This window comes from Lytechinus pictus, chromosome 16 (assembly GCF_037042905.1).
Source record: "Lytechinus pictus isolate F3 Inbred chromosome 16, Lp3.0, whole genome shotgun sequence".
Taxonomy (NCBI): Eukaryota; Metazoa; Echinodermata; class Echinoidea; order Temnopleuroida; family Toxopneustidae; genus Lytechinus; species Lytechinus pictus.
The window spans coordinates 13,875,569-13,902,411 of NC_087260.1; the positions used below are offsets into that span (position 1 = coordinate 13,875,569).

A 26,843-nucleotide genomic window follows, 5' to 3' on the forward strand; every position below is an offset into this window, starting at 1 on the left:
TGTCCTCTTCTTGTTTTATTTCACAATCTGTTGATTACATAAACAAGTGATTAAAAAAGTGTATATACAAATAGGTAGAATAGTCAGGGGGGGGGGGTTAATTGCCCCCAGAAATGTCCTTTTTCGGAATTGGTCGGTAGTAGGTAACTTCATGTTGATAATTCAGCATAAAATTTATTCGTGTTTGTACTTTTTCCTTAAAATAAAATTTTATAAATAATTATGGCTTGATACAGTTTTCACGTGCATCATTTTTAAGGGAAAATTATTGGCAGCAGTTTGAACTTTTCGAGACCACTTTGTCTATTTTGAAGTATATTGGGTTTGAAACTGAGTTGGTCAGGGGAGCGTTTCATGAAAGGACTTGTCGGACGTTTTATCCGACAAGTCCCATTTTATCCGACAGTTACCATAGTAACAGTACTTCTCAGCCAATCAACATCAGAGAAATATGTCAGATCTGACAACTTGTCGGATGAAAATGTTGATGAAACACTCCCCAGGATGGCATTAGGGTGACCAACGACAAAACAATGAATTCTGGATAGAAATAGGAATGTGGTTGTAGTGGGGGATATCCAGGAATTTCCAAGTGGGCATATGTAGACTAAAAATATCTAAATTATTTGTCTTGTTCTTAAGGGGGTGGGGAATTGATGTGCCCAGCCTGGATATGCCACTGGCTTGTAGGCTTGGTCATGGCTGCTGTTGAAAAGAACTGTTTCCTCCACAAACAACTAACATTTAACGAATTAATCACTGATTAAAAGCTTTATTGACGTGGCCATGTTCTTCAGTGTTGGTATCCAACCCAACCACAATTGAAGTAGGATCAATAGCCTCTAATGGAACGTCTTTACCGTTCTTTCCCGGCTCGGATGATTTCTTTTCCACTGAAGACATCTCTTCACTTTCATCATCTTTTTTAGAGAACCGTTCTTTGCAGAAAACATACCGGGCAAGGACGTAGATGATAAAGACAACGATACCCTCGCAGAGACTAAGAAGAGCAATGATGTACGGTACTCTGCCTATAAGATCTGCTTCAGGTCTTGGGTAGAAAAGCGACAGCATGGTGAACGCCAGAAGGCTGTTTTGAGAACCAGTTTCTAAGGAAACCGTTACGGCCTGCTTCCGCTTGATGCAGAGGATTTTGGATATGATCAAGCCGGCGATGCAGCCGAAGAGAGGGAGCAATGCCGATACGGCGTACTCCTCGATGCTTGCACTCTTGTAGAGGTGCACCTGGGCGGGGGTCCCGACACTGATTGCAACAATGATGCACATGGATGCAACTGGCTTGAGGCACTTCTCACAGTATTTCGTGAATTTGGATGAGAATCGAGCAATGATCATGCTCAGACCGACGGGAATGACCAGGTACAGGATTTGAAGGAAGAGATCAAAGTACGGTGTCTCGAGGTTCTCTTCTCCAATAGTGAACGTACGAGTATAGAGCCAAAGATTGAAAGGCATCATGCCCATGGCTACGATGGTGGAACTGAGAGTCATGATAAGACTCAGGATGAAATCACAGTCGAGGAGAAGACTGAAGATGTTACTGAGCCACCCACCGGGACAGGATCCCACCATGATCAAACCCAAGGCTGCAGTGTTGTCCAGACTGAAAGCCTTGGACAACCCGAAAGCCAGGGCTGGCATGACAAAGAACTGGCATACCATAGCCAGGAGAAGAACCCAAGGCTTCTTCAAAATGCTCCAGATGTCACCCACCTTGATCTTGCTGCCCATCATGATGTAGGAGATGATTAGCCATATGAGAGTCAGATAGCTGAAGACGGGTGTCAGAATGGTCGGGATCGTTGACACCTTGACGACATAAGAACCTACCAATTCATCTTCTGCATCGCCTGTGTAGTATATCTGTAGCGTACTGATCCCAAAGAACAATCCCTTGATGGATGTCGAGACATTGACTGGTGCATTTCCGAGAGATGGGATGCTGACGTTCGTAACCCCTTGGACGTCAAATATCTCAGGATCTGCCCTTCGCAGTTGCAGAAACCCTGTTGTTATGGCTGGATCCATATCGGTGACGGTGATGGTCAAAGGCAACTTTTGTTCTTGATAAATGGCCAGGAATTCATCTGAGCCGTACGAGAAGTTGAAACGTGATGTGGAGATGTCCTGACCCTCAACGTAAGAAAACGTTGCGAACATCAATATGATAAAGATGTAATTTCCAGTCATGATGATACCTACAAGACAATAGATATGGAAGAGGAGAAAAGTCAAGGTCAAACCTAGATATACATTCCATTTACAAAATTATTTATCTTCTGACATAACTAGATTTTCCGTCGACATACCGACTGATTCCAAATGTCCAGGGTGGAAATCCAGACTCAGTGAGAACTTAAGTCCTTTACGGAATGCTAATTTATCTTTTTCAATATGAAGATAACATATTATTGGCTTGTATGGATGGGGGCTGGGATGGTAACAGGTGTGTAACAAAGATATATAGAACAAGGAAAGGACGACAATTATATGACTTCAGAAGACGGCAACAAGGCTAAAAAATACCTTGGTGTTTATCTTTCACATGTCTATTATGTCCCCATAACGCCTGTGCAGTTGTGCAAGACACTTTTCTAAACTATGTACATTCAGAAACTCAAAATGCGATAAACATCTTATGTCATCTCGGTGACGTTAGATTTCAGACATTAGCATAGTCTGAAATTAATTTAATTCATTTAAGACTTACTTTCCCAAACTATGGAATGAAATTCCAAATGATATAAAAAATAGTTCTACCTTATCAAGATTTACATTTTTATGCAGGAAAATGTTATTTTCCGTTTATTGATGGCATGCATGTAATCTCACATCTTACTTTAGTGCTTCCCCCCCTTAACCCCATCCTTTTTCTTCTTCTTTTTTTGCTGCAGGAGTGTTTCACTTAATTTTGATCTAAGATTTTTACTCTTTAAATTTTAATTTTGTTATTTGTAATGTATTAATGTATCGTGGTGACCCCTTTTATAAGCATCGCTTCTCCGGGGTCTCCGAACCATCTATTTTTTTTCTGATACTTTGTTAATACTGTATATTGTACTGTTTTTATCCTTTTGATGGTTGAATAAATAAATGAATTGAATTGAATTGAATAGTATTGGACTATACGGGAGGGGGCTGCTGCCCTCAAAGTTTTACAAACGTGATATCTTTTTGCAGAGTCGTTACATCATCATCATCATGAACAGTAGCGTACGCATGATTTTTAAGGGGGGGGGGAGGCGGGTTTCAAGCTGAATGAAAAGTTGATTAAAAAAAAAAAGGTCTTCAACATAAATATAGGGGGGTGAATTCTTATGGGGGGTATGATATTAAAAAAAAATTATGTGGAGCGTTGTGGCCCAGTGGGTTAGTCTTTGAAACAGAGGGTCGTGGGTTTAAATCCCAGCTATGGGGTAGTTTCCTTCAGCAAGAAATTTATCCACATTGTGCTGCACTCAACCCAGGTGAGGTGAATGGGAAATGCACTGAGCGCTGGAAGGCTGCTTGAGCTACAGCCAGGATAATAATATCCAAGTCCTTTAGAAGCGCAAAGAGACGTTATTCATAATGTGATATGCGCCATACAAGAACTGTCTATTATCATTATTATCAAAGGGAGGTGAACACCTATAACCCCCCCCCCCCTTCGTACGCTACTGATCATGATTTTGAACGACTTACCTTTGATACCCGACTTATTTGACTCGTTATACACCAAAGCTATCAAATAATTGATTACTGATTTAAAATTCACCAATATTTTTACTCTCTCGCATATTTTATCTAAAATAGCACATCGTAACAAAATTTAGACCCCTGGAAATATTTTCCTCGTTTCACCACTGAACTATGGAATAGGACACTTTGCCATATTTTCATATTAACCTTATGCCTAGATGAATATAGATTATTGTGAGAACTTCACATTCCAGTTGTTATACGATTGTTAATGACGTATATCTTGACTTTGCGAAACAACGCCAGATTACATTCCAGCACCGAAAGTAAATTAACGATATGCCAAATTCTGGCTTGGTTTAGATGGCTTTGAAAATAAATCATTCACGTCATGAAAAGTATTTTACTTTATCGACTAAACTCAAAAGATAAATTTTGAATTGTAAAGTGTCGAATACTGCTTGAAAAAAAGTTTGTACAATACATAAGACCAGGTAATCCAGTCAAATTTGAAATGTAAAACAAAATTAAAATGATTTCAAATTAGAAAAATCAATGAGACTTACCTTATTAAGGTCACACTCTTGAGCTGTGACTAAAGTTGACTTAAGTTGTTGGCACCCAAGAGCAAAATGCAAAATCACAGAAAAAGTTTTCTTTTTGTCTTTCAGGTGTCAAGTATGCCATATATTCCGACCACCGTTTCTCCATACCACCAAATTTTGATAGAGCATTTTATTATCCCAGATATTTACCTTTCTTCAAGTTTCTCTTCAAAGAAAGATCGTTGTTTCCCGATAAAGAAGATTGTGTATTCCAATCTTTATGATGGTAATTATTTGAAGAAGACAGAGAGATAACACCTCTTATAAGATTAATGGCTTGCAGTAGTTCTTCCTGACTTTGGTTGCTCCGAAACAGCCTAATTTTCAAGGATGCGGAATACAAAAGAGGTTTCGAATCCAAGGGTGTCGCTGGAACGTAATATTAATGGAATGGGTTTTAAAACCTGAGATTTTCAGATAAACCTGCAGAAGGCCAGACAAAACTATCCTGCCTTTGCTATCCACCCATTGGCCATGTTGGCGGCGGAAGCCAAAAGATTTAGGGGGGTCCACCTGAAATTTTGGGATGGACACAGGTAATTGTAAGAAATCCGGAACCAACCTGTCTTATATAAACGGGTTATAATTATGTTGATATTGAAGTACATTAACATATTCTGCTCTCCCAATGCTTATTTTCCAAGCTCATTGCACTCACATGTTAAAGAGAGCAATTCTAAAAACAATTATTGGATTTACCTTACAAGAACAAAATGTAGTTATTCGGCACCACATTTAAGTAGTCGGTCCCTTCTCTTTATCGTACAAGAATTTATTATCATAAAGTAGTAAAATCCCTCTAAGAAATCCAATGATTTTGTTCTAAAGGCGTGACTCTCAATTAGTGCTCATCATCGCTACTTTTAGTACATTTTTTGTCAACAAATGTTTCGATTGTATTTACTTGGTTTATGTTTTGTTGAAAATGAAATATAAAAAAACATCATATGATCATGCAATGGTACTCATCAAGCCAATACCCCCAAATCACCGGCATTCCTCTTATATTTGATTCAACGAAGAATGTTTAGTAATTACTCGAACAACCCTTAATTTGAAATTTATAATATGTTTTGCTAATTACGGTTTGTCCAACGAGTTAAATGAGAGGTAATTAACACGGTTTTATGTCAATTGCTATTTGGTAAAGTCATAAAGTGCAAGGACCAATTACATTATACCACATCTACACTGTTAAAAAACCCCAGAAAGATTTAAATACAGAAGAAAAGTTAAAACACAGATTTTACAGAAATAAATTACCAAATCATCCTGTAGATTGTTATAACAGGAAATATTTTCTACAAATTTACAGATCAGGTCTGTTTTACAGGGGCCACGGATACGGGAGGGGGCTGTAGGGGCTGAAGCCCGTGTACAGAAAATTGAAAATGACCATCTTATTTTTATTTTTTTTGCATGGTCAGCTTCCCCTTTTTCAAAACCGTTTCGCGGCCCCCGTTAAAAAAAAAGGGAAAGGGTTTTATTACAATAAATTTGTAAGATTACAAACACCAAATACCAATTTCCTGTAATTTTACACAAATGCATGTAAGATCACAGGTGTTCTCGAGTTTTTGTTTCATTTAAGTAGAAATTTTCTAACAGTGAACATTGAGATTTGATGCATGTTGTCTATGTTCAATCACACACGATGGTAAATGGAATTAACGGGGTTTTTTTTAATAAACATTTTGAACAATTTTTTTTAAGAGGGAGCTCTAAAGGTTAACAACCGGATGCAAAAACTTTTAGATGGGACATGTGGGGTATAAGGGTTGTAGACATAATGTATTCTAATATATTTCAAAGGCGTGCACAGGTAACTCCATTGTGAAGCCATGCCCCCATCCATGCCCTGTACGATACATAATTAGCAGATAAATAATCTGACGAAAATGTAGGCCCTATAAATTAATGGAATTATTTATTTATTCATTAAATGTATTTGTTTATTAGTTGACTAATTGATTGATTAATTCGTTCATTTATTTATTTATATTTATTTATTCATTTATTCATTTATTTATCATTTGATTTATCAAACAGATAAATTCATTCATTTGTCCATTCAGCCATCTATCCATCCATCGATTTATTGTATTAATTCATTCATTCATTCACTCACTCACTCATTCATTCGTTCGATCGTTCATTCATCCGTCCTTCCGTCCGTTCGTTCGTTCGTCGTTCATTCATTCGTTCGTTCATTCGTCCGCCCTTCCGTTCGTTCGTTCGTCGTTTATTCATTCATTCATTCATTCATCCATCCATTCATTCATTCATTCACTCACTCATTCACTAATTCACTCAATCCCTCTCTCTATATCACTCACTCACTCACTCACTCACTCATTCATTCATTCATTCATTCATTCATTTATTCGTTTGCTTATTGAGTCCTTTGTGTGGGAGCTTAAACAGCGTGTTCTCTACATTAATTTTACAGGTCTCTCTTTTTAACCATTAACTCATACATTAAAAAATACCAACATATGAAACAAATAAAGCACGAAAAAAAAGATCGCCAGTACCTATTAGTCTACAATGTAGACCCACATCTGCAGTGTGTGTACCACAACTGATTCAAGGAGTCTGCATAGCAGATTAGGTGTACTGTAGCTGCAGATGTGGCTCGCTTCGCTCGCCCTTTCAGGGTGGTTTCGCAAACCAGCAGCAGCGCGCTTTGCGCGCTGAGATCCCAGCTCACGAGCCATTCAGAGTCTGCATAGCAGACTAAGTACCTATTGAGAAACTTATGTGTTTGCCAAGAACAGGATGAAGTAGTTTCGATGTTGATACAATAGCATGATGAAAAAATTACTCGAATCTTTGTATTAAAATCAGGAAACAACTACGGAAATACTTATTGAGCATAGATTCCGTATATGTCTTAAAATCAATATTGCGAGTTGAACTGTGTTACAAACTCAAATGTCCAACATTATGTCGAACACATGCAACCGGGGGTTAATGCCCCTTCACAGTTCCTGGACCAAGATAAAAATGAAAATGATAAAAGGAAGAAAATGAAAGGAAAAGCGGTTAGAGATGATAACATATATCATATTATTATAATACAACATGATTTTCATTCTATAAGGTCAATTTTCTGCTCGCCCACTTCGTTATCTCGCAACTATTGCCCCATACACCATGATGTACTCCCCTCAAATCAGTTGAACCCAATACGCCATCGGTAAAGACAACATTAACTTGTTATCATAATTACAATTATGTTCATGAACTAAAAAAAATCATCTTTCTATCGGTTTCGGTTGTTGCCATTATCATGATTATACGAAAATGCTGCATTATTTGATATTCTGGAGCTGGAGCATATGGCAATGTACACATCGCATTTATATCGGTTGCATGTTATGTCGTATATGATAAACGAAAGCGTCGGATCTGGATATTTATATATACCAAATAAGAAGACTTTTCAGTGATCCAGGTATTATATTTTTCAAAATTCTAAGTGAGGAATGATGTATCTATAGTTTATTGGAGGGTCTGTGCATGGGACAGGAATGTAGATGTGGAAATGTGATCTGATTGTATGAGGAAATAGAAGTGAACGATTCTGAAAAGAAGATATCCAAGCGAGTCCTTCCACTCAACATGGAGCTAACAGATCAATGTACCCCATTTATACCAGTAGAGAATATTCCAAAGGACGATTTCAACATCGAGCTCGAGGTTAAATCTTCATTTTTTACATCACCAAATGTCCGAACATCTCTCGAAGAGGTGGGCGAAAGGGGCTTCTGTCTACCGAAATCTGCCGAGGGTGTTGATGAAAAGGACTCCGGTATGCCGAAATCTTTCGAGGGTGTGGATGAAACGGACTTCTGTCTGTCGAAAATTACCGAAGATTTGAATGGAATGGATTTCAATGCGGCGACATCTGCCGAGGTTCTGGAGAAAGCAGACTTCTGTCTGTCGAAATCTGCCGAGAGTGTGGACGAAACAAACCCCAGTCTGCCTGAATCTGCCGAGCGTGTGGACGAAACCGACTCCACTTCACCGAAATCTGCCGATGGTGTGGGCGAAACGGACTCCAGCCTGCCGAAAGCTGCCAAAGAGGTAGACGAAACGGACTTCAATTCAACCGGGTTCGAGTGGGAGCCCGATGCACGATGTCATTGTTGTTCGTGCCGCCATCGCTCAGATACGATGTCGCCCTTTATAATGTTCAATAGGTCGTATTTCCAGACGATTGCGTGTTGTTTGGTTTTAGTTGCCTTAATCACCGTCGGCATCATTGTCGCTGTCGTATTTGGATTACGGCATATCATCAGACTATTTATAAACTTTTGATCAAAGATATACCTGTACAGTCATGAGATTGAGACGTATGCATAAATGCATTAGCCACAAGCAGACAGGATGAAAGAAACAAAAACTCTGGTATATGTATGTCATTTCACATTTGGCGATTTAATGTACCGTTACCTTTGCACAACACAATTGCCCAATCATACATTCATACATTGGACTAAACCTCGTCTACATTAATATTACTAGCGTAGAACATTTCCATCTGATATATACATTATTAAAAAAAATGTAAACCACCTAAGATGACATTATAGTTTAAAACTAACGAACCTAATATGAACGAAATACAGTGAACTAAACTTGATCTACACTGATATAACCGACGATTGTTATATTATATCCACTTTGGTTGTCAAATTTTCCGTAAATGACCTTAAATTTTGGTTGAAAACCTTTGTCAACATTTTCGTGGACGAAATGTTTTAAATTTTGGATGAAAACCTTTTTCTTTTTTTTTTTGCTTGTCATTTTATTTTCTTGGGGAAAATGTGCCCCCCTTTTTGAAAATCCTGGATCCGCCCCTGCATATATCATTAACTTAATGATTTTAGAATATAATGGAATGCAATTTAAGCATATTGCAAACCTGTACAAAAATAAGGCATGTAACATGTAAAAGGTATGATTTATATTTGATGAAAGATGAATTCATCATACGGATAACGTGGCAAACGGTATCTCGGTCTCACCCGCAAAATCGACTACAAACCGCCATAAGTCATTACATTGTGAAAAAAATTCTGCGAGATTTTACGTGTAAACCGTGATTTTTTCGGACCGAGTTTACGGTGAAAATAACGTAAAATTTACGAGAGACTCAAATTGACGGTGAAATCATTGTAAAAGCTCCCAGTGTTTTTTATAGGGATGGTCCAGGCTGGAAATATTTATATCTCAATAAATAGAGTAAAATTCACAAAGCAAAATGCTGAAAATTTGATCAAAATCAGATAACAAATAACAAAGTTATTGAATTTCAAAGATTTGCATTATTCCGGTGAAACAGTTCTAGACAGGTCTTTATGAATATTCATTAGGTGGGTGTCATATCCCCACTTGTTCTTTTGTCTTTTCTTATATGAAATTAGGTTTATTCAAAAAAATTCTACCAAGAACTAAAACAATTGGATTGACAACTGATTAAGTGCATTAGTTATTTATATTTATTGCCGCAACTTATTTCATCATAATGGAGACACATCATTTACAAAATTTAAACATTTATGATTTCACGTAATAACATAAGAAAAAGGAAAGTGGGGATGTGACATCATCAGCCCACCTAATGAATATTCATGACGATGTGCATATAACTGTTTTCACAAAATATTGATGAACTTTAAAATTCAATAACTTTGTTATTTGTTATCCGATTTTGATGAAATTTTCAGCATTTTGCTCTGTGAATTTTTCTCTATTCAATTAGATATAAATATTTTCAGCCCGCACCATCCCTTTAACGATAAGCTGTAAAGTTTACGGTGGAAAGTCGTGCAGCAATTTGACAGCGATTTACCGTCAAAATAAAAACAAAAATAACCGTTAAAATGGTGGTCACAATATTAATATTCTGCATGAATTATTTATGTCTTTAAGAATGAGCTAAATACGTATTCATTGGCGAGAGAAACCACGTTTGGAACAGAAACTTTTATACAAAGAAAAACAAAACCAGTGACTTTATAATGTCAATTCAATAATTTGCACATAACCTACATAATACTGCGCTATTTCATAGGCTTGTTAATTAATTAAGATATTCAAATTTTGTACATATAAGTTTGCACTAAATGTTATTCTTGACAACGTGTAGGCTTACCAGAGGCTTGTATGACATAACAACTGTATGCAAAATGGATTTTAAGCATTTCTTTCTTTATTGCTAATAATTATGGTCGATGGATATATCATTACCTTCATATTAAAGAAACTTCCAAATATATACATGTATACGACCGTGGAAGTTCATCTGTGTTGGTTGAAGAAAAAAAAAGAATGCAAATGACCAAGTTAACATGCAAATTACTTTGAATCATTATAGGGGGGGGGGGGTCATATAGAGTTCGAAATTCAAGAGCGACTTTAAGAACGACTGGTGAACCTTTCTTTCGCACTAGCCCATCGCCAATGAACTTTGTGGTGTATACAATTTACGACAAGAAAGGAAGATCCGCCAGTCGACATAATCTCAATGTTGATCGTTTATAATCACGATGATGACTTTTTAACGTTCGTTTTTTCTTTAGTGATAAAAGTTGATTTCATTGATCTTTACCAACTTAATGTCTTGTTTGAGAAATTAAGTAAAATCATATTGGCAAATGTTTTCAAATGTTCATCTGCTCATACTGATTTGTTGGTATTTATCTTCGAGAACAGAAATAAAACTGAAATATAGAACTTATATGTTATCGTAGCTATCCTTCTTGCGGTTCTTGATAAGATAGACTATGATTCCCCCTACAACCACCGCTGCAACTCCCGCGATACAACAACCAACGATGAGGCCAACGTTTGGATCATCATCATCACACTCATGAGCTGAAATTAGAAGAAGGTAGTACGTATCGGGAGGGGGGAGGGGGTAGGAGATGAATCAAGGAGTGAAGGGGAGCAGGAATGGGGGGAAAGAGAGATATAATGAGTTATAGAGATTATTAAGATTATAATAAATGACTACGATGGGGGAGAAAGATGGAGAAAAGGGGTGGGGGAATGAGAGAGAGAGAGTGGAAACGAGTGGGAAAGGGGAGAGAAAGAGAGAGAGAGGGGGGACAGGGGGCAAGGCCCAGCGATGACTTCAATCATATTTGATATTACTCTATCTGTGGTATATACAACTGTATCTATACATTCGAGACAAAATATCCGTTTTACAAATCGAAAGAGCCATAGCGGAACACTTTTTTTTGGGGGGGGGGGGGGCTGATTGCATGCACGGTTGATGCATATTATAACAAATCAATGCATCATGACAAACAGGATTTTAGTGTGATTAAAATTATAATGGAAAACAATATTTTGTTGTTGAAAATGTTGTCCCTCTTTCTCTTCAATTTGGAGAGTATCTCTTAAAATTGCTTACCGTGACCGCAGCCATCCGTAGTGTGTTCGACAAATGGTTGGAAGAGGGGCGAAGATAGCTCTATCATAGCAGTGTCGAGATCAAACGATAACCTATCACACACATAATGCTCCCCAAGAGGTACAGAGAAAAATTCCCCTGTAACATTCAGAGTATCGATGATTTCTATTGAAAAATAAAACGATTTGAAAAATAAGATATCAATCAAGCACATTTTAAGAGGAAGTCATCACGGGAGAGGGTGTCTGGTAATTTAGATGGAATTAATCTGAGCCCATAATACGATAGTGCGTTACTTATTACTAATTTATGATATATATTTATTTACCGTTTTTTTTTAGCAAATTTGATCTAGAAATGGCTAAATAAAACATTTTCGATGTTCTTAATTGAAGAAGTTACGGAGATATTTGAGCTCTAAACTATAATCCTAAACATCTGAATAAATGTCGTTGACTCGAGACTTGTTGACTTATCATGACTCCACTGTCAATTTAAGAATTAAATATAACCGTTTAAACAACAACTGTAAGGTTCATAGGTAAACAGCTTTGTGCTATTAAACAGCAAGTTTACTGTGTTGTAAACATATTCTCCTATTAAAGAGTGTATACTCATTTCTCTACACACACTTAAAATGTTGGGCAACATAATGTCTACTGTGTTTGGTTAAAGTATGTTGGTAAAAATGCATATATATTCTGGGCAATTATTATCCAATTGTGCAAATTTATTACTTAATTATTAGTTTTTATTACCCAATTTGGACAGATTTTAACCAATAATTGTGTGGTCAGTATGTTGCCTAGGGTTGGTCAAAAGTTGGAATTTTTTGTCCAACTGTTTTAAGAGTGCATCAATGAAACCAGCATATAAGGACCACCCATGGGAGACAAGAGAATTGGTCTTTATGAGCAGTTGGACATGTAATTTAGGTTTCAATGAAATAAATCATTCAATGGAAACCAAAATTGTAGTCTTTATGGACAGGTGCACTGCAAAGATACTGGTGTTAATTTAACACCAGCTCGGTATCTCTATCTGAAAACACCAGAGAGGTGTTGAAAACAGTCATGACTTCGGCTTTAGACTAACACCTGGGGGGCGTTTCATGAAAGGACTTGTCGGACGTTTTATCCGACAAGTCCCATTTTATCCGACAGTTACCATAGTAACAGTACCTCTCAGCCAATCAACATCAGAGAAAGATGTCAGATCTGACAACTTGTCGGATGAAAATGTTGATGAAACATTCCCCTGATAGGCATTTAAACAACACTACACTCTAAACCATATTGGGTAAAAATGCTCCATGTGGGTAATTATGTGTCAAAACAACATTGGGCATTTCTTTAGGGCATTTTTATTTATACAGTGTGATGAAAATTTTGCCCATTCTAAAGTAATTACTTTTAACCTTACTGGACAATGCTTCCCGCATTGGGTAAAACGCTGCCCAAACTTGTTCGGACACAATTTTATAATTACCCTCGTGCTGGTTAAAATTTTACCCAATATTTTATACAGTGTAATCAATGTTAAACCATTATCGGTTTGATTCTTATCTGGTGTTGTTTCAACACTTCCCAGGTGTATACCAATACATAAATCGAACTGGTGTTAAATCAACACCAGTGTTTTGGCAGTGTGGTCCTTCTATACAGGTGGCTGCTATAGAGTAGGCGGGTGTTTTATAAGCTGTTCGTAAGTTATGAGCGAATTTACGAACGACTGGTGATCATGATCTTATGGTTTTTTCATTGTTGTTAATGAAAAAAAAAATACCGGTGCTGATTTAACACTAGCCTGGTATCTATGTCGGCACCAGGGAAGTGTTGAAACAACACCAGTAAAGAATTAAACCGATATTGGTTTAACACTGATTCATGTTGTTTATATGGTATTAGCTTAAAGCCGAACTGGAGTTGCTTCAACACTTCTCTGTTGTTTTCCTTTATAGATACTGAGCTGGTGTTAAATTAACACCGGTATTTTTACAGTGAAAGGATGACCAGTCATTCGGACATGTAACTAAGTCAATCCTAAAGCTACGGTGCGATGCGTTCGTACGAATCTCACCGTTCATACGAATTCTGGAGTTCGTAGACATTCGTAGATAGGCCATCGATTCTTACGGCCCTCTTGCGAATTCCGTATGAACGCCGTTTAATTCCTAAAAACATCTTAAGACCTTCTTGAGAAACGAAATAATTTTCGGCAATTTTATGGCCCTAGAATTCATACGTTTTTCGTAAGAATGCCTTGAGTTATTCTTTCGTCAGATCTTACGATTTCTGTTTTCGCAAGATATTCGTACATGCAACTCACGGCACTCTCAAGTCATTCGTTCGACGATTTTACGAATTTGTGTATATTTTGTCGGATTGTAAGGAATACGCTTGATCATTATCACCGAAAAAATCATCGAGATTTTGTTGTGCGGTGGCATCAAAGTCACATTTCTCTTTCTTTGGCTTTCCCGTTACCTCATCTTTATCACTATCACCCTGTCGTCTTGATGGTTCTCCCTCGTCTTGCTCGACCTCGTCATGTTCCACCACCACCTCCTAGTCACTTCCAATGTCCATCAACTCTTGATGAAGAGGCTGTTGCTGCAGCTCTCCTCCTTTCGCTCCTTCTTCCTAATTTTTTTCTTCCCTATCGCCCTTTTCCCTTTGAGAGATTTCCTTTTTGGCTGCATATTTCTTCGACAGGAGATGCTTCTTTGTTGATCACCACGAGCAGAGTGAAGATTGAACTATGCGCGTTTGGCTTCACATCCCATAAAAATCCAAAGTAGCCCTTACGAATCCATTACGAACGCCTTGCAAACGCCAAGAGTCGTCCGTAAGAGCGCCGTACGAATATCTACGAACAACTTAAGGCCTTCTTACGACCATCGTAAGAATTAAAGGCTTCTAGAACTGTCTATTGACCTCCCCCCAAAAAAAATCTAGCGTGATGGTTCTTACGATGTTCTCACGACGTTCTTACGGCCGCCTTACGAAGAGAGGGTTTCGTACGAGATTAACAAAAAGTCTTGGACACGGCCAAACTTACGAACGGTCTGCGAACGCTGGTTTCATACGGCCTTCATGAGAAGATCTTACTAAAAATTGTTCGTAAGGCGTTCGTTGCAGTTCATAATGGCATTTGTGACCGAGCCTTTACTTATTACGAATATAGCTTTGTGAAACATCCACCCGGTTTGACTGTACTAATAATTATTCCTCTGTTACCTACCACCTTCCATTGTCATCAAATCAAACGCGACTTTCTCTAAATGATATTTGCTGCCCTCTATGTCGAAGTGAAGTTGGAGCTGCCAGATATCATCATCGGAAGGAAAAGACATCACGAATATAGAACTATTTTCAGTGCAACTTGAATTGCGAGAGGTTGCTTCTTTTGGTATGTCCACTGTTGTTTCATTCTAAGTGGATGGATAAAACAGAGGGAGAGGAAAGAGAAAATGTTTATTTTCAAAGAATAAATACATGGAATTAAAAAAAATTAGTTACCACCCCCCCCCCAAAAAAAAAACCCAACAAAAGACACTAAATATCGACAGTGATCAAGAGTATGTGAAATTAGTCTTCAAATGAATTACTCAGAGCTCTTCTTTTCGGTGCAATTTTCATCCTAAAAGTTTTCTGTACCTTTAGGGATGCCATTAGGTACATTAAGAGACTTGGGTGCAGTATTTTACCCTTTATGAATTAGCACCATTTTAATGAAGAAAAAAAAAGGAACTCGGTCTGAAAGGTGCAGAAGTATATCTGTTAGGGTGCAAACATACATTTTCGGGGTGGAAAAAACCCCGTGTATTTTGTACCTTTTACGATGTAAGATAATTAATTATCTTGTATACAAAAATGTGTAGCCAGCACGTGTTAGGTGCAAGGTTCAACCTTTTTTAAGTGTGTACATCGGAAGTATATCGGATCACCTAAATTTTCTCGATCAAAAACAAGAGGTTTTTTTCAGCAGAAGTCTAAGTGACCGTTCGGGGGGAGGGGGTTGTCGGTGTGGTGCTCCTTCTTTCTACCAGGCCAGATTAACCTAAAAACTCAGCAGATTATTATTATTATCATTGTTTTTTTTTTCAAGCATAGGCCTATATACTACTGATAAAAAAAAACAATTCTTGCTATTTTCGTTACACAGTCATCCGTGTATGACGCAGAGCGGCGCCACGAATCACAGGTGGGCCGGGGGGGGGGGGCGCCCTCCTCTTAGGAGAAGATTCAAGAAAGAGGGAGAAAATGGAGCAAAGAAGCAAAAAGGGTATAAAATCGAGAGATACCCAATGTTACACTTGTTATTCAACCGAAAATATAAAATCATGATCATAATTAGCATGAGCGGAAATCTGTCCCAAATGTAGGGGGACTAGGGGCTAGAAAAATTGACAAGCAAAAAAAAAAAGACAACATCAACAAAAAGAAAAGATTTTCACCCAAAATGTAAGGTCATTTAGTCCAAAATAATATATTAGGCATTGTGAATGATGTATTTTTCTCCATCATAAAATACCATAAATAGTAGGGGGACTTTTTATTTTGTGTCCCCCTTCTATTTTTGGTAGGGGGACGCGTCCCCCTGGGATTTCCGCCCATTATAATTAGGTCATCGATATCCCCCCCCCCCCTGTCAATCATTCTGGCGCCTCTACGCGACCGCACGACTGATAAAACGTGCAGCACGTGCGGATTTTTGTACATTATTATTTTCTTCAAACATTTACGCATTTGCAGGTCAAACAGATGGATTTTTTCCTTGAAAACCTTTTAAGGTGCATTGTAAACCTTGTCATCAAGTGAGATGGAAATTGTTTTTAAAAACGAATTATAACAAACATTCTCATTTTCTACGAGGTTTCGTAGTCGCTAATAGCCACTTCTGCTACTTAGCCAGCTATAATGTTAGAAATTACAAACACTCTTACCATGGAAAATCCCTGCTAATTATTGTCTTGAAGGATGTGAATGATTTTATATAAAAGGGGGAGAATTTAAAAGTTTGTTTTCTCCGAATATGTGTTCAGTTTACGCAACCATATTCGACCTACATTGTGATACAATTTGAAATATTTCTGCTCTCATTTCATTCTTGAACATGTTATAGATAAAAATTGCGTTTTTGGTTTCTGTACATTTATATCGATAAAAACAAGAAATTGTTCGTACAAAATCACAAAGAAAAAGAATAGAAACAATAATTATGATAATATTATCAGCTTTCTCATCATCCGGTAAAATTTACTGTTGTTTTACTGTTGTGTTACTTTGTAGCATGATCATTGTTGTCACGTTCGATTATATTGCGTATTCTCTGATTACGGTAACATTTAAGTTCTCACATTATATGCAACTCCATCTCCTCAGGCTTTACTATCTGATAATAGCATAACGTTGTTTATTTAAATACTAGTACATGAACATTTCATATTGACTGGATATTATAGTTGCACATGGAAACAAACACTCTTTACTATTAAGTTCTTTGTTTTAATAAGTAATGCATTTAAACATATATTGCCATTTTATACCGATTTTATTTTTGTATATTTGTAAGCCCCGACTAGTGAGGAGAGCTTCATAACAGAAACCAGTTTTTCTTTTAGTCATCCTCAGGCACTAGTCGGTGGTAATTTATTCCTCTTGTACATATTCTCGTTGTCTTTTGCCTGGAAATAAAATAATAAATGCCACTTGGTCTATGTGCACCCGCTTATATACGTCTTCTTTCCGTTTCGTCTTATCCTATACGGTCTCCCGGCCTCCTGGTTCGTCTGCAACCAGTTCGTCTACAAAAAAAAAAGTTCTAAAAACCCATCCAAAACATGTGCAATTGCGTCTAGTCCAGTTGGTCTAACACAACCTTGACCTTGTCTATGCGAGTAGATGAATGTCTGAACCAAATTTTTGTGTGACAAAGTAAAAAAAAGAAGATAGGTCTATACCCGGTGAAAGGTAAACAAACTGGGCATTAGACTATCTGATAATTAGACTAAGTGGGTTTTAGACCACGTATAGTGTAGACAAATGTAAATTAGACAAAACTGATAGAAGACCAGGTGGATTTGGCCCACGAAAATTTCGAACATTATGAAATTTTCGTCGAGCAAAATATTTTTTTTTGGCGCCGTCACGCGCCACTATATGCACCAGTTGGGAGGCAGTTTGAGTCTGTAAATTGCCAATTCGTGCACTGCCAACTCGTCCACTCACCACATGGTCAACCTTCATTTACTGCAGTGCCATTCCGTCCATCAACATTTCTTCTAGTAACCATTTGGTCCAATAACCATTTGGTTCAAGCAACACTTCGTCTAATCACCATTTTGTCTATTACCATTTCGTCTAATAACCAGTTGGTCTAATACACATTTTCTTTTCATTCATTTTGCACAATTAACACTTTAGTTAATTAGACCAAATGGTATATGGACTAAATGGCTATTGGACCAACTGGTTATTAGACGGAATGGCATTAGACTAAATGAAAGTAGACCATGTGGTGAGTAGACGAACTGATGATAGACCAAATGGTAGTAGATGAGTTTGCAATTGGACGAATTGGCATTAGACGAGTAACGAGTTGGAAATAAACCGTTTGAGTCATGCACTGCATGCCACTAGGCATCTTATTGGCGACACTGGGCGCCATGTGCAGCAGCTTTGCATTGGCGGGAACAGTGGGCTCCTTGCATTACAATGTATAATTACTAAGCAAGTGAAGTGTACAAATGGTGTAACTTTCAATGATATTATGCAGTTTAATCTGCAACATCCGATGATAATGATAGTAATAAAACAATGATAATAATGATGATGATCATAATGATAATCATAATAATAATAATAATGATAATAATAATAATAACAATGATGATAACAATGATAACAATAGTAATAATATTACCAATACTGCTATTATTACTACAGTGAATATAATGATAATACTTATAATAACGCAGTTCTTGTATTGCATATGAAGCCTTTTACAGCCTGGGGCCCAGGGCGGAAACGTATTAAGGTAATTTTAGCACGAAAGCTCACCTAATCACGAGTGAAGTGTCGAACCAAAACAAGGGTGTGCGCCGCTGGAAATCATCTTCAGCAACAATCATAACCTTCAATCTAATACAATACTTACTCTAAACTGAATTTAAAAATATATCGTGATCACCCTCATGAGCTTTCATAATATATGGATAATTGCTTGAATTATCAAGTTTTCAAACAAGCATAACAGTAACAATCTCATCAAAATCAGATTTAAAAACATGATTATGGCATCACGATGCAATGCATTATTTTCAAAAGGAAAATGTATGGCAACGTGAGCTGGAGAATGAGCGTTTATGAAATGAAAATTCTCAAAAAAATTCACCTTCAATTTGACTTTAATATAAACATAACACTCATATTAGGCGTTCTTATCAAAGCGTTAAGGAATTATTTGGTTGGCTGGTTGGCTGGTTGGCTGGTTGGTTGGTTGATTGATTGGTTGGATGGTTGATTTATTGAAGGATTGATTGGTTGGTTGATTGGTTAGTTATTTGATTGATTGGTTGATTGATTGATTGATTGGTTGTTTGGTTGATAGATATATAGATAGATAGATAGACAGATAGATAGATTGATTGATTAATTGAGTAATTGGTTGATTGATTGAATGGTTGGTTGATTGGTTGTTTGATTGATTGGTTGAACAATTGGTTGTTTGATTGATTGGTTGATTGATTGATTGGTTGAACGATTGGTTGTTTGGTTGATTGATTGGTTGGTTGATTGATTGATTGGTTGTTTGGTTGATAGATAGATAGATAAACAGATAGATAGATTGATTGTTTGACTAATTGAGTGATTGGTTGATTGATTGAATGACTGGTTGATTGATTGGTTGATTGGTTTTATGGTTTTTTGATTGAATAGTTGGTTGATTAAAATATTGATTGGATGGTTGATTAGTTGGTTGGATGGGGATTGATTTATTGGTTGACTGATTAATCGGTTAGTTGGTTGTTTGATTGGTTGGTTGATTGATTGATTGATTGGTTGGTTGATTGATTAATTGGTTGTTTGATTGATTGATTGATTGGTTGATTGATTGATTGATTGATTGATTAGTTGTTTGGTTGATAGATAGATAGATAGACAGATAGATTGATTGATTGATTAACTGAGTGATTGGTTGATTGATTGAATGGTTGGTTGATTGATTGGTTGATTGATTTTATGGTTTTTTGATTGAATGGTTGGTTGATTAAAATATTGGTGGATGGTTGATTAGTTGGTTGGATGGGGATTGATTTATTGGTTGATTAATTAATTGGTTAGTTGGTTGTTTGATTGGTTGGTTGATTGATTGATTGGTTGATTAATTGGTTGATTGATTTAATTGGTTGATTGATTGATTTATTAATTGGTTAGTTGGTTGTTTGATTGGTTGGTTGGTTGGTTGATTGATTGATTGGTTGGTTGTTTGGTTGAGTGACTGATTGGTTAGTTGATTGATTGATTGGTTGGTTGATTGACTGATTGGTAAGTTGATTTGTTAGTTGATTGACTGATTGGTTAGTTGATTGATTGGTTAATTGTATTGATTGATTGGATGGTGGATTAACTCATTAGTTGATTAATTGATATTGATAAATATTGTGATGAGACATTACTTTTGATTTACACAATTGGTTTAACTGGATATATTTGGTGGATGCGGCATTTAGAAAATGTTCTAGACATTATGATAAATAAAAAAAGAAGAAGATAAGAACATGAAAACGACTGCTAGAAAGGTATGAGATGGACTTACTCCCAAATTGAATTTAGTCAATATTATATCAAGGAAAGAGGGACCTAGCGCAGAAGCCCTGAGCTACATGAGGGAAAATCGTGAGCATATTGTTTTTCTTTTGTGTTAAACATCCAAATAAAGATGATGCAAAAATTTACATGAATATTGATCGTTTTATAAATCTTTTTAACTGGCCAATCCATGCCAAGAAAAACGACAGCGACAAACCATTAAAATCCTGAGCCCTCAATTAATGCAGTTTAAGCCTAATTAGCGACTGGGATCACTGCAACAGATGGGTCGCTATAATTATGGAATATATTCCTTTTGTCATGTTTTTCTCTCCATCCGACTGGAATGAATACTAATTCATGACCAGATTGGCTAAGTCTTGCAATCAACGGCTACGCCCAAGCCCCCAGGCTTCAGTTTTCGAAAGCTTATAAATATTCAAATTTTCATTTCCAACGAAAAGTTATAAGCAGGTTTGGTTTACTATATATCTGCCCTCAATTTAATTGAATTCAATTATATTGTATTTCTTCATAATACACCCCCCAAAAAGGAGACAAAAAGATAATAAGGGACTAACACAAAGTAGCAAGTAGCCTTAACTAACGTTGATATCCCTAAAATTTAGAGCATACGAAATATATTACCAAAAACACATGAAATTGATGAAATAAACACTAAAGGAATAAATCTCAAATATCTTATAAATTAATTTATTTATTCTTAGAAAGAAAAATGTGATGACAAAATTGCAAATCAATGAAAGATACCTCTATGGAGAAAACACTTACATTTTCACTGTATTCATATGTAATAGATCCACCAAAGGACATACGCATGCAAATACTTCCATTATCATAAACAGTCCATGTAGCGAAAGTGCAAGCAGTAGGTTCTGAAATCAATAAAAATTACCATCATTTAAAAGTGATATAAATTTATCAATAAACACAATTTGCTAAATTCTAATCAATATGGCTCTAGAAAAAAGTTACCAAACTTGGCTTTAATCCGAATTTATAATAAAATTACAAACCCACTTGCTAACAAAGAACATGTCATTGGTTTATTTTATAAATAATAGCGGGCCTAAAATGGAGCCTTGAGGGACACCACATTGACCTATTTTACTTTCAAAACTTAATCATTATGGTGTGCGAGGTCAATCCCACCTTTGGTGTAAAGACTATTTCAGAAATCGAAAGCAATACGTCACATTTAATGAAAATGACTCTCACTCACTTTTAGGTCAATGTGGTGTCCACCAAGGCTCCATTTTAGGCCCGCTATTATTTCTTCTATAGGTCAATGCCATTATTAAAACTTCATCCATTTTATCTTTTGTATTACTCGCTGACGACACAAATATATTTTTTTCCTATAAAAATCTCACCTCCTTAAACAATATATTAAATCATGAAATAAATAAAGTACTACAGTGGTTTAAAGCTAACAAACTATCCTTGAACACAAAAGACCCATTACATACATTTTAAACATCATTCTCATATTACTGATACTCAAATTCACATACAGATTGACGGCACGCCATTAGAGCCGAAGACTCACTCTAGATTTTTAGGGATTATCATCGATCAAGCTTTATTTTTGAATGAGTATCTTCATCATATCATTATGAGTATTTAAAAAAGTATTGGGATAATTTCCAAATTAGAAAATATTTTACCTCAGAAAACTTTATTCCTATTGTATAATTATATTATAGTGCTTCGATACATAACCTACTGTAACGTTGTTTGGGCTAATTGTGGTTCTACAAAGCTGAATTCTAATTTTAAATTACAAAGAGAGTTATTCGCATTTCTACAGGGTGGCTTTACTTTGGACACACATATCCTTTATTTAAAAAAAAATGCCGACTTGCATACTCTTCAAGTAGCTATCATTATGTTTAAGTATGTTAATAAACTTTCAGCTCACAAACCCCAAACTATTAATTACCTCTGAATCCATTCGACATCATGGTCCAAACATTTGGAATAATCTTGCTGACAAAATTAATTCTTGTTCTACCTTGTACTCCGTTGAAGCCACTCTTCAAATAAATATCATTCAATTCTATTCTTCCCATACTCCAAATTAACATAGATAAATAAATATCCACATTCGCCAATTAAAATTTCTTATTTTGCTCTATACTGCTACCTACAGCACCCGCACCTGCACCTGCATTGCACCCACTTGATCAGTAAAACATCACACTCGGTCACGAAACTTTTATGAGGCCGCCATCAATTTCAAGCTTAACCGCTCACGATGGCGGTCTCCTCCGTTCATTAAGTTAAGATTATGCTCACTTCAATATTTTGTATATTCATTATGTATTATTACTATATTGTTTATCTTATGAATTATTTTGTATGTTGTATATCATTATGTCACATTGATATTGTATTATTTTTGAATGCAGAAATAAAAGCAAAATTAAACAAACAATACATGATATAACAGTGATATTGTTACTTTTGTATTCAAAATGATATTGACGACGTTCCAACATTGAAATGTGATTGCTTTATGCTCACGCGGTCTAAAACCACCAGGTCTATATTTCCATGGGCCTGCATGTTGAGGAAAATTGAATGAAACCATTATCATCATCATCATCTTCATCATCACCACGACCACCACGACCATCACCACCACCACCACCATCATCATCATCATCATCGTCATTATCAACATCATCATCTTCATCATCATTGTCATCATCATCATCATCAGCATTATCGTCATCATCTTCTTCATCGTCATCATCTTTATCAACATCATTACCACCACCATCGTCATCATCATAATAATCGTCATCATCATCATCATCACCACCACCACCACCACCATCATCATCGTCATTATCAACATCATCATCTTCATCATCATTGTCATTATCAACATCAGCATTATCGTCATCACCACCTCCATGATCATCATTATCATCATCATCTTCTTCATCGTCACCATCATTATCATCAACATCATTACCACCATCATCATCATAATCATCGTCATCATCATCATCATCACCACCGCCATCATCATCATCATCCTCATCATCATTACCAACGCCATCATAATCACAATTATCATCATCATCATCATCCTCATCATCCTCATCATCACTATCATTATCCTCCTCCTCCTCATCATCATCATCACCACCGCCATAATTATCAATCATCATCATTATTGTGCTTTCTTATAAAGCACTGAACACAATGCAACATTTTTAATTACCATCTGGCTCTAGCAGAAAATATGTCGTCAATAAGATCTTCAGGCTATTGCTTTGATATTAGGTCTGAGAATTTCGTTTGTTATACTGGCACTTGGCCGATAATGAGTTTCTAAGATCATCAAATTATGCTCTTAGCGTATTCTCACAGTTAATGGGGGGGGGGGGGGCTTGGGAGGCTACATTGCCACTTGGAGATCCATTAACATCTAGATCAATTCGGAGCTTGTTACAACACAAACACTTCAAACAGTAGAGCAACGGTGCAATTTATCATTTGCGAATAACCTATACATTGAGCACGAATGGTCCCCTTATAGCCACATGCGGAACTCCCATTGCAAGTAACGGATACCTTGCTGAGTTAAATAACCCTCTTAAAAAATGTTGATTAAAATATCAAGCAACGCTGTTTAAGCCCATTAATCTAACAACTATTGTTTAAAATTTTAAACAAGTTGATTTTAAAAGTGTTGATAATTGGTTAAAAATTTTAACAATTCTTTAAAGGGTTAAACAATTGTGCAAAAAAAATAAACAATAGTAGTTTAAAGTGACGGGTTTTTACAGTGTTGCTTAAAAATTTAATCAACGGGTTTTTAACACATATTGGTGTAGTTCTGATATGAGTTGTTCAAGGGGCACGCGTCGATGGCTTTTTTTAAGTCCAAAATTGCTACTTTTTTAGTTATAAGTTCTTTCCATCCATTCATTAACAAATTTAATTCGTCAATGAAATTATTAAGTTTCTATTAAATTTCAAATAAGAACTTGATTGCATATGTAATCGCGTCTTACAAAATAAAACGGTACAAAATGAAATTGTGTTTCATGTTCGGAGTTGCATTCGATTGGAACATTTTATGCATCCGTCATTGACCGATTCTGACCAAGCTCTTGAATGAGCGTATGGCCGACGTTTAGGTTAGAAGGGAAGTTTCAAACATGATTGTATCATTACGCTCCGCAATGGCCAAGACGGTTACCTACCGGTAACCTTTATAAACTGTCATGATCCGACGCTGAACCGTTGCTCGGTCAGTGGCGGTTGAGTACTAGTCTGCAGGCCGCACAGACCCTGATTGAATCTTCGATCAACTAGTGGGTCTTCATACAAGACTAGCACAAATACAACTTGTTGAACGAGAAGGGGCCTTCTATAATCATATAAGTCAATAAGTCATTAAGGACCTTAAACTGCACATTCAAACCACTCTCATTGAGTGTTTGCATAGTAGGCTACAGTTGACATGGTTGAGTATAGTACCGTCTAAACCAGAGGGAGAAGGGGGGGCGGTTGAGATAGGGATAAGGTTTCCTTATCTATGCTTAAAAACGAATTCAGGAATCAGACGTGGATGAAAGCAAAATAATCGCACTTTATTTCATGACATACCTGGAGTGGTGGTACGAGTCGGCTGTAGCGTTGTTGTTGAGTTAAGGACAGCGGTGGTCTCGAGCTCCGTGACGTTAGCCGTAGTCATACCAGTTGAACCGGTAGCCGAAGTTACCGTATTCGCATCACTTGTACCGGGAGATGTCCCGACTGTCGAAGAGGTCTGAGTTGAACCGAATGCAACCCATGAAAGCAGCAGAAGAAAAACAGTCGTGGCTTTCATCTCTGCTTGCCTAGGGATAAAACAAAACAGAAAACAATATCATCATAATTGGCTGTAAGAACAAATGTAATTTCATTCTAAATTTGTTACAATTTCGTTAGATTTAATCGGCATCGTAACAGACACAGTATGGAGTAAATGAGATGATGATGTCAAGACATTAACTATTCGTTTTGTATCAGCATTTCAGTTTTTTCCTTAACTATTGCTAATGTTCATTTGACTCACGTGTAGCATTTAAACACCGTTATTGTAATTCACTGGAAATCAGGAATGTGACTTATTCCTTCGATTACAAATAAAGTACGAACAGAGTCTGGTCTTACTTAGAATTTTGATGATTTCATTATAGAGCTCAAAGGACTTTCAATTCAAGCTTTTAATTCAAACCTTAAAAGGTGAAAGGTATGTACATCCAATGTTCTGCTGCCACAAACCACTTATCATTATTTCGGCACTTCAACGCTTCTGTACCTCTGACCTCATTTTGAAATAATGTTTGTCAGAAACATTTTCTCCCGTCTGAAGGGGTTTCCAGGCACACTGCTGAGTTGGCCTATATGACAGCACCTTGCCTGAGTCGATTTGACTGGCTTCAGCTTTATGAATATTAATAGGCAACGATGTGCGTGATTGGGGCTTGTCTGAGATTAAAGTAAGGATTCCTTTTATATGTTTTCATCATTTTTTTCATAGCTTATTTATAAGCTGTGCAGCTGAAGAAAATATAGTACTTCCGAAGCCTTTCGCTGAGAGATGAGCCAAATCTATAAGAGAGCGAGCCTGTTAAAGGTCAAGTCCACCTCAGAAACATGTTGATTTGAATCAATAGAGAAAAATCGGAGAATCATAATGCTGAAATTTCATCAAAATCGGATGAAAAATAAGAAAGTTAAGACATTTTAAAATTTCGCTTATTTTTCACAAAATAGTTATATGCACAATTTAGTCACATGCAAATGAGAGAATTGATGATGTCCCTCTCTCACTATTTGTATTGTTGTTAATTGTTTGAATTATACAATATTTCAATTTTTACAGATAAGGCCCAACTTGACTGAACCATAAAATGTTAAACAATAGTAGTTCCACATGTTAAAGGCAAAATAAAACTTTGTTTTTCACAGGACAATGAGAAATTAAAATATTTCATATTTCATATAATAAAATACAAAAGAAATAGTGAGTGAGTGATGTCATCACTTCCCTCGTTTGCATACCGACCAGGATGTGCATATAACTATTTTGTGAAATTAAGCGAAACTTAAAAATGTTATAACTTTTTTATTTTACATCCGATTTTGATGAAATTTTCAGTGTTGTGCTTGTTGGATTTTTCTCTCTTTATTCAAATCAACTTTTTGTTGGGATGGACTTGACCTTTAATAATCCTGGGCCGACATGAACGAGACGCGTAT

At 36.6% G+C, this 26,843-nt stretch overlaps 2 protein-coding genes across 2 annotated transcripts; both read right to left on the reverse strand.

The window, feature by feature from the left end:
- On the reverse strand, positions 1-4,639 carry LOC129278648 (hepatic sodium/bile acid cotransporter-like). Its single transcript, XM_054914793.2, has 2 exons — positions 4,269-4,639; positions 1-2,219 (listed from the first exon to the last, which is right to left on the reverse strand). The coding sequence occupies exon 2, from the start codon at positions 2,209-2,211 to the stop codon at positions 757-759; it is 1,455 nt and encodes a 484-aa protein (XP_054770768.2). The 5' UTR covers positions 2,212-2,219; positions 4,269-4,639; the 3' UTR covers positions 1-756.
- Positions 4,640-8,729: 4,090 nt separating this feature from the next.
- Positions 8,730-25,432, reverse strand: LOC129278788 (uncharacterized). Its single transcript, XM_054914925.2, has 5 exons — positions 25,203-25,432; positions 21,345-21,448; positions 14,980-15,169; positions 11,737-11,901; positions 8,730-11,192 (listed from the first exon to the last, which is right to left on the reverse strand). Exons 1-5 carry the CDS (start codon positions 25,423-25,425, stop codon positions 11,053-11,055), a joined length of 822 nt encoding a protein of 273 aa, XP_054770900.2. The 5' UTR covers positions 25,426-25,432; the 3' UTR covers positions 8,730-11,052.
- Positions 25,433-26,843: the final 1,411 nt, after the last annotated feature.

Coding starts and splice junctions, on each gene's coding strand:
- LOC129278648 (XM_054914793.2), bottom strand. CDS start 2,211: ATGACTGGAAATTACATCTTTATCATATTGATGTTCGCAACGTTTTCT.
- LOC129278788 (XM_054914925.2), bottom strand. CDS start 25,425: ATGAAAGCCACGACTGTTTTTCTTCTGCTGCTTTCATGGGTTGCATTC. Junction 15,170..21,344: donor CATATGAATACAGTGAAAAT/GTAAGTGTTTTC, acceptor CCATCCACTTAG/AATGAAACAACAGTGGACAT. Junction 11,193..11,736: donor TACGGATGGCTGCGGTCACG/GTAAGCAATTTT, acceptor TTCTAATTTCAG/CTCATGAGTGTGATGATGAT.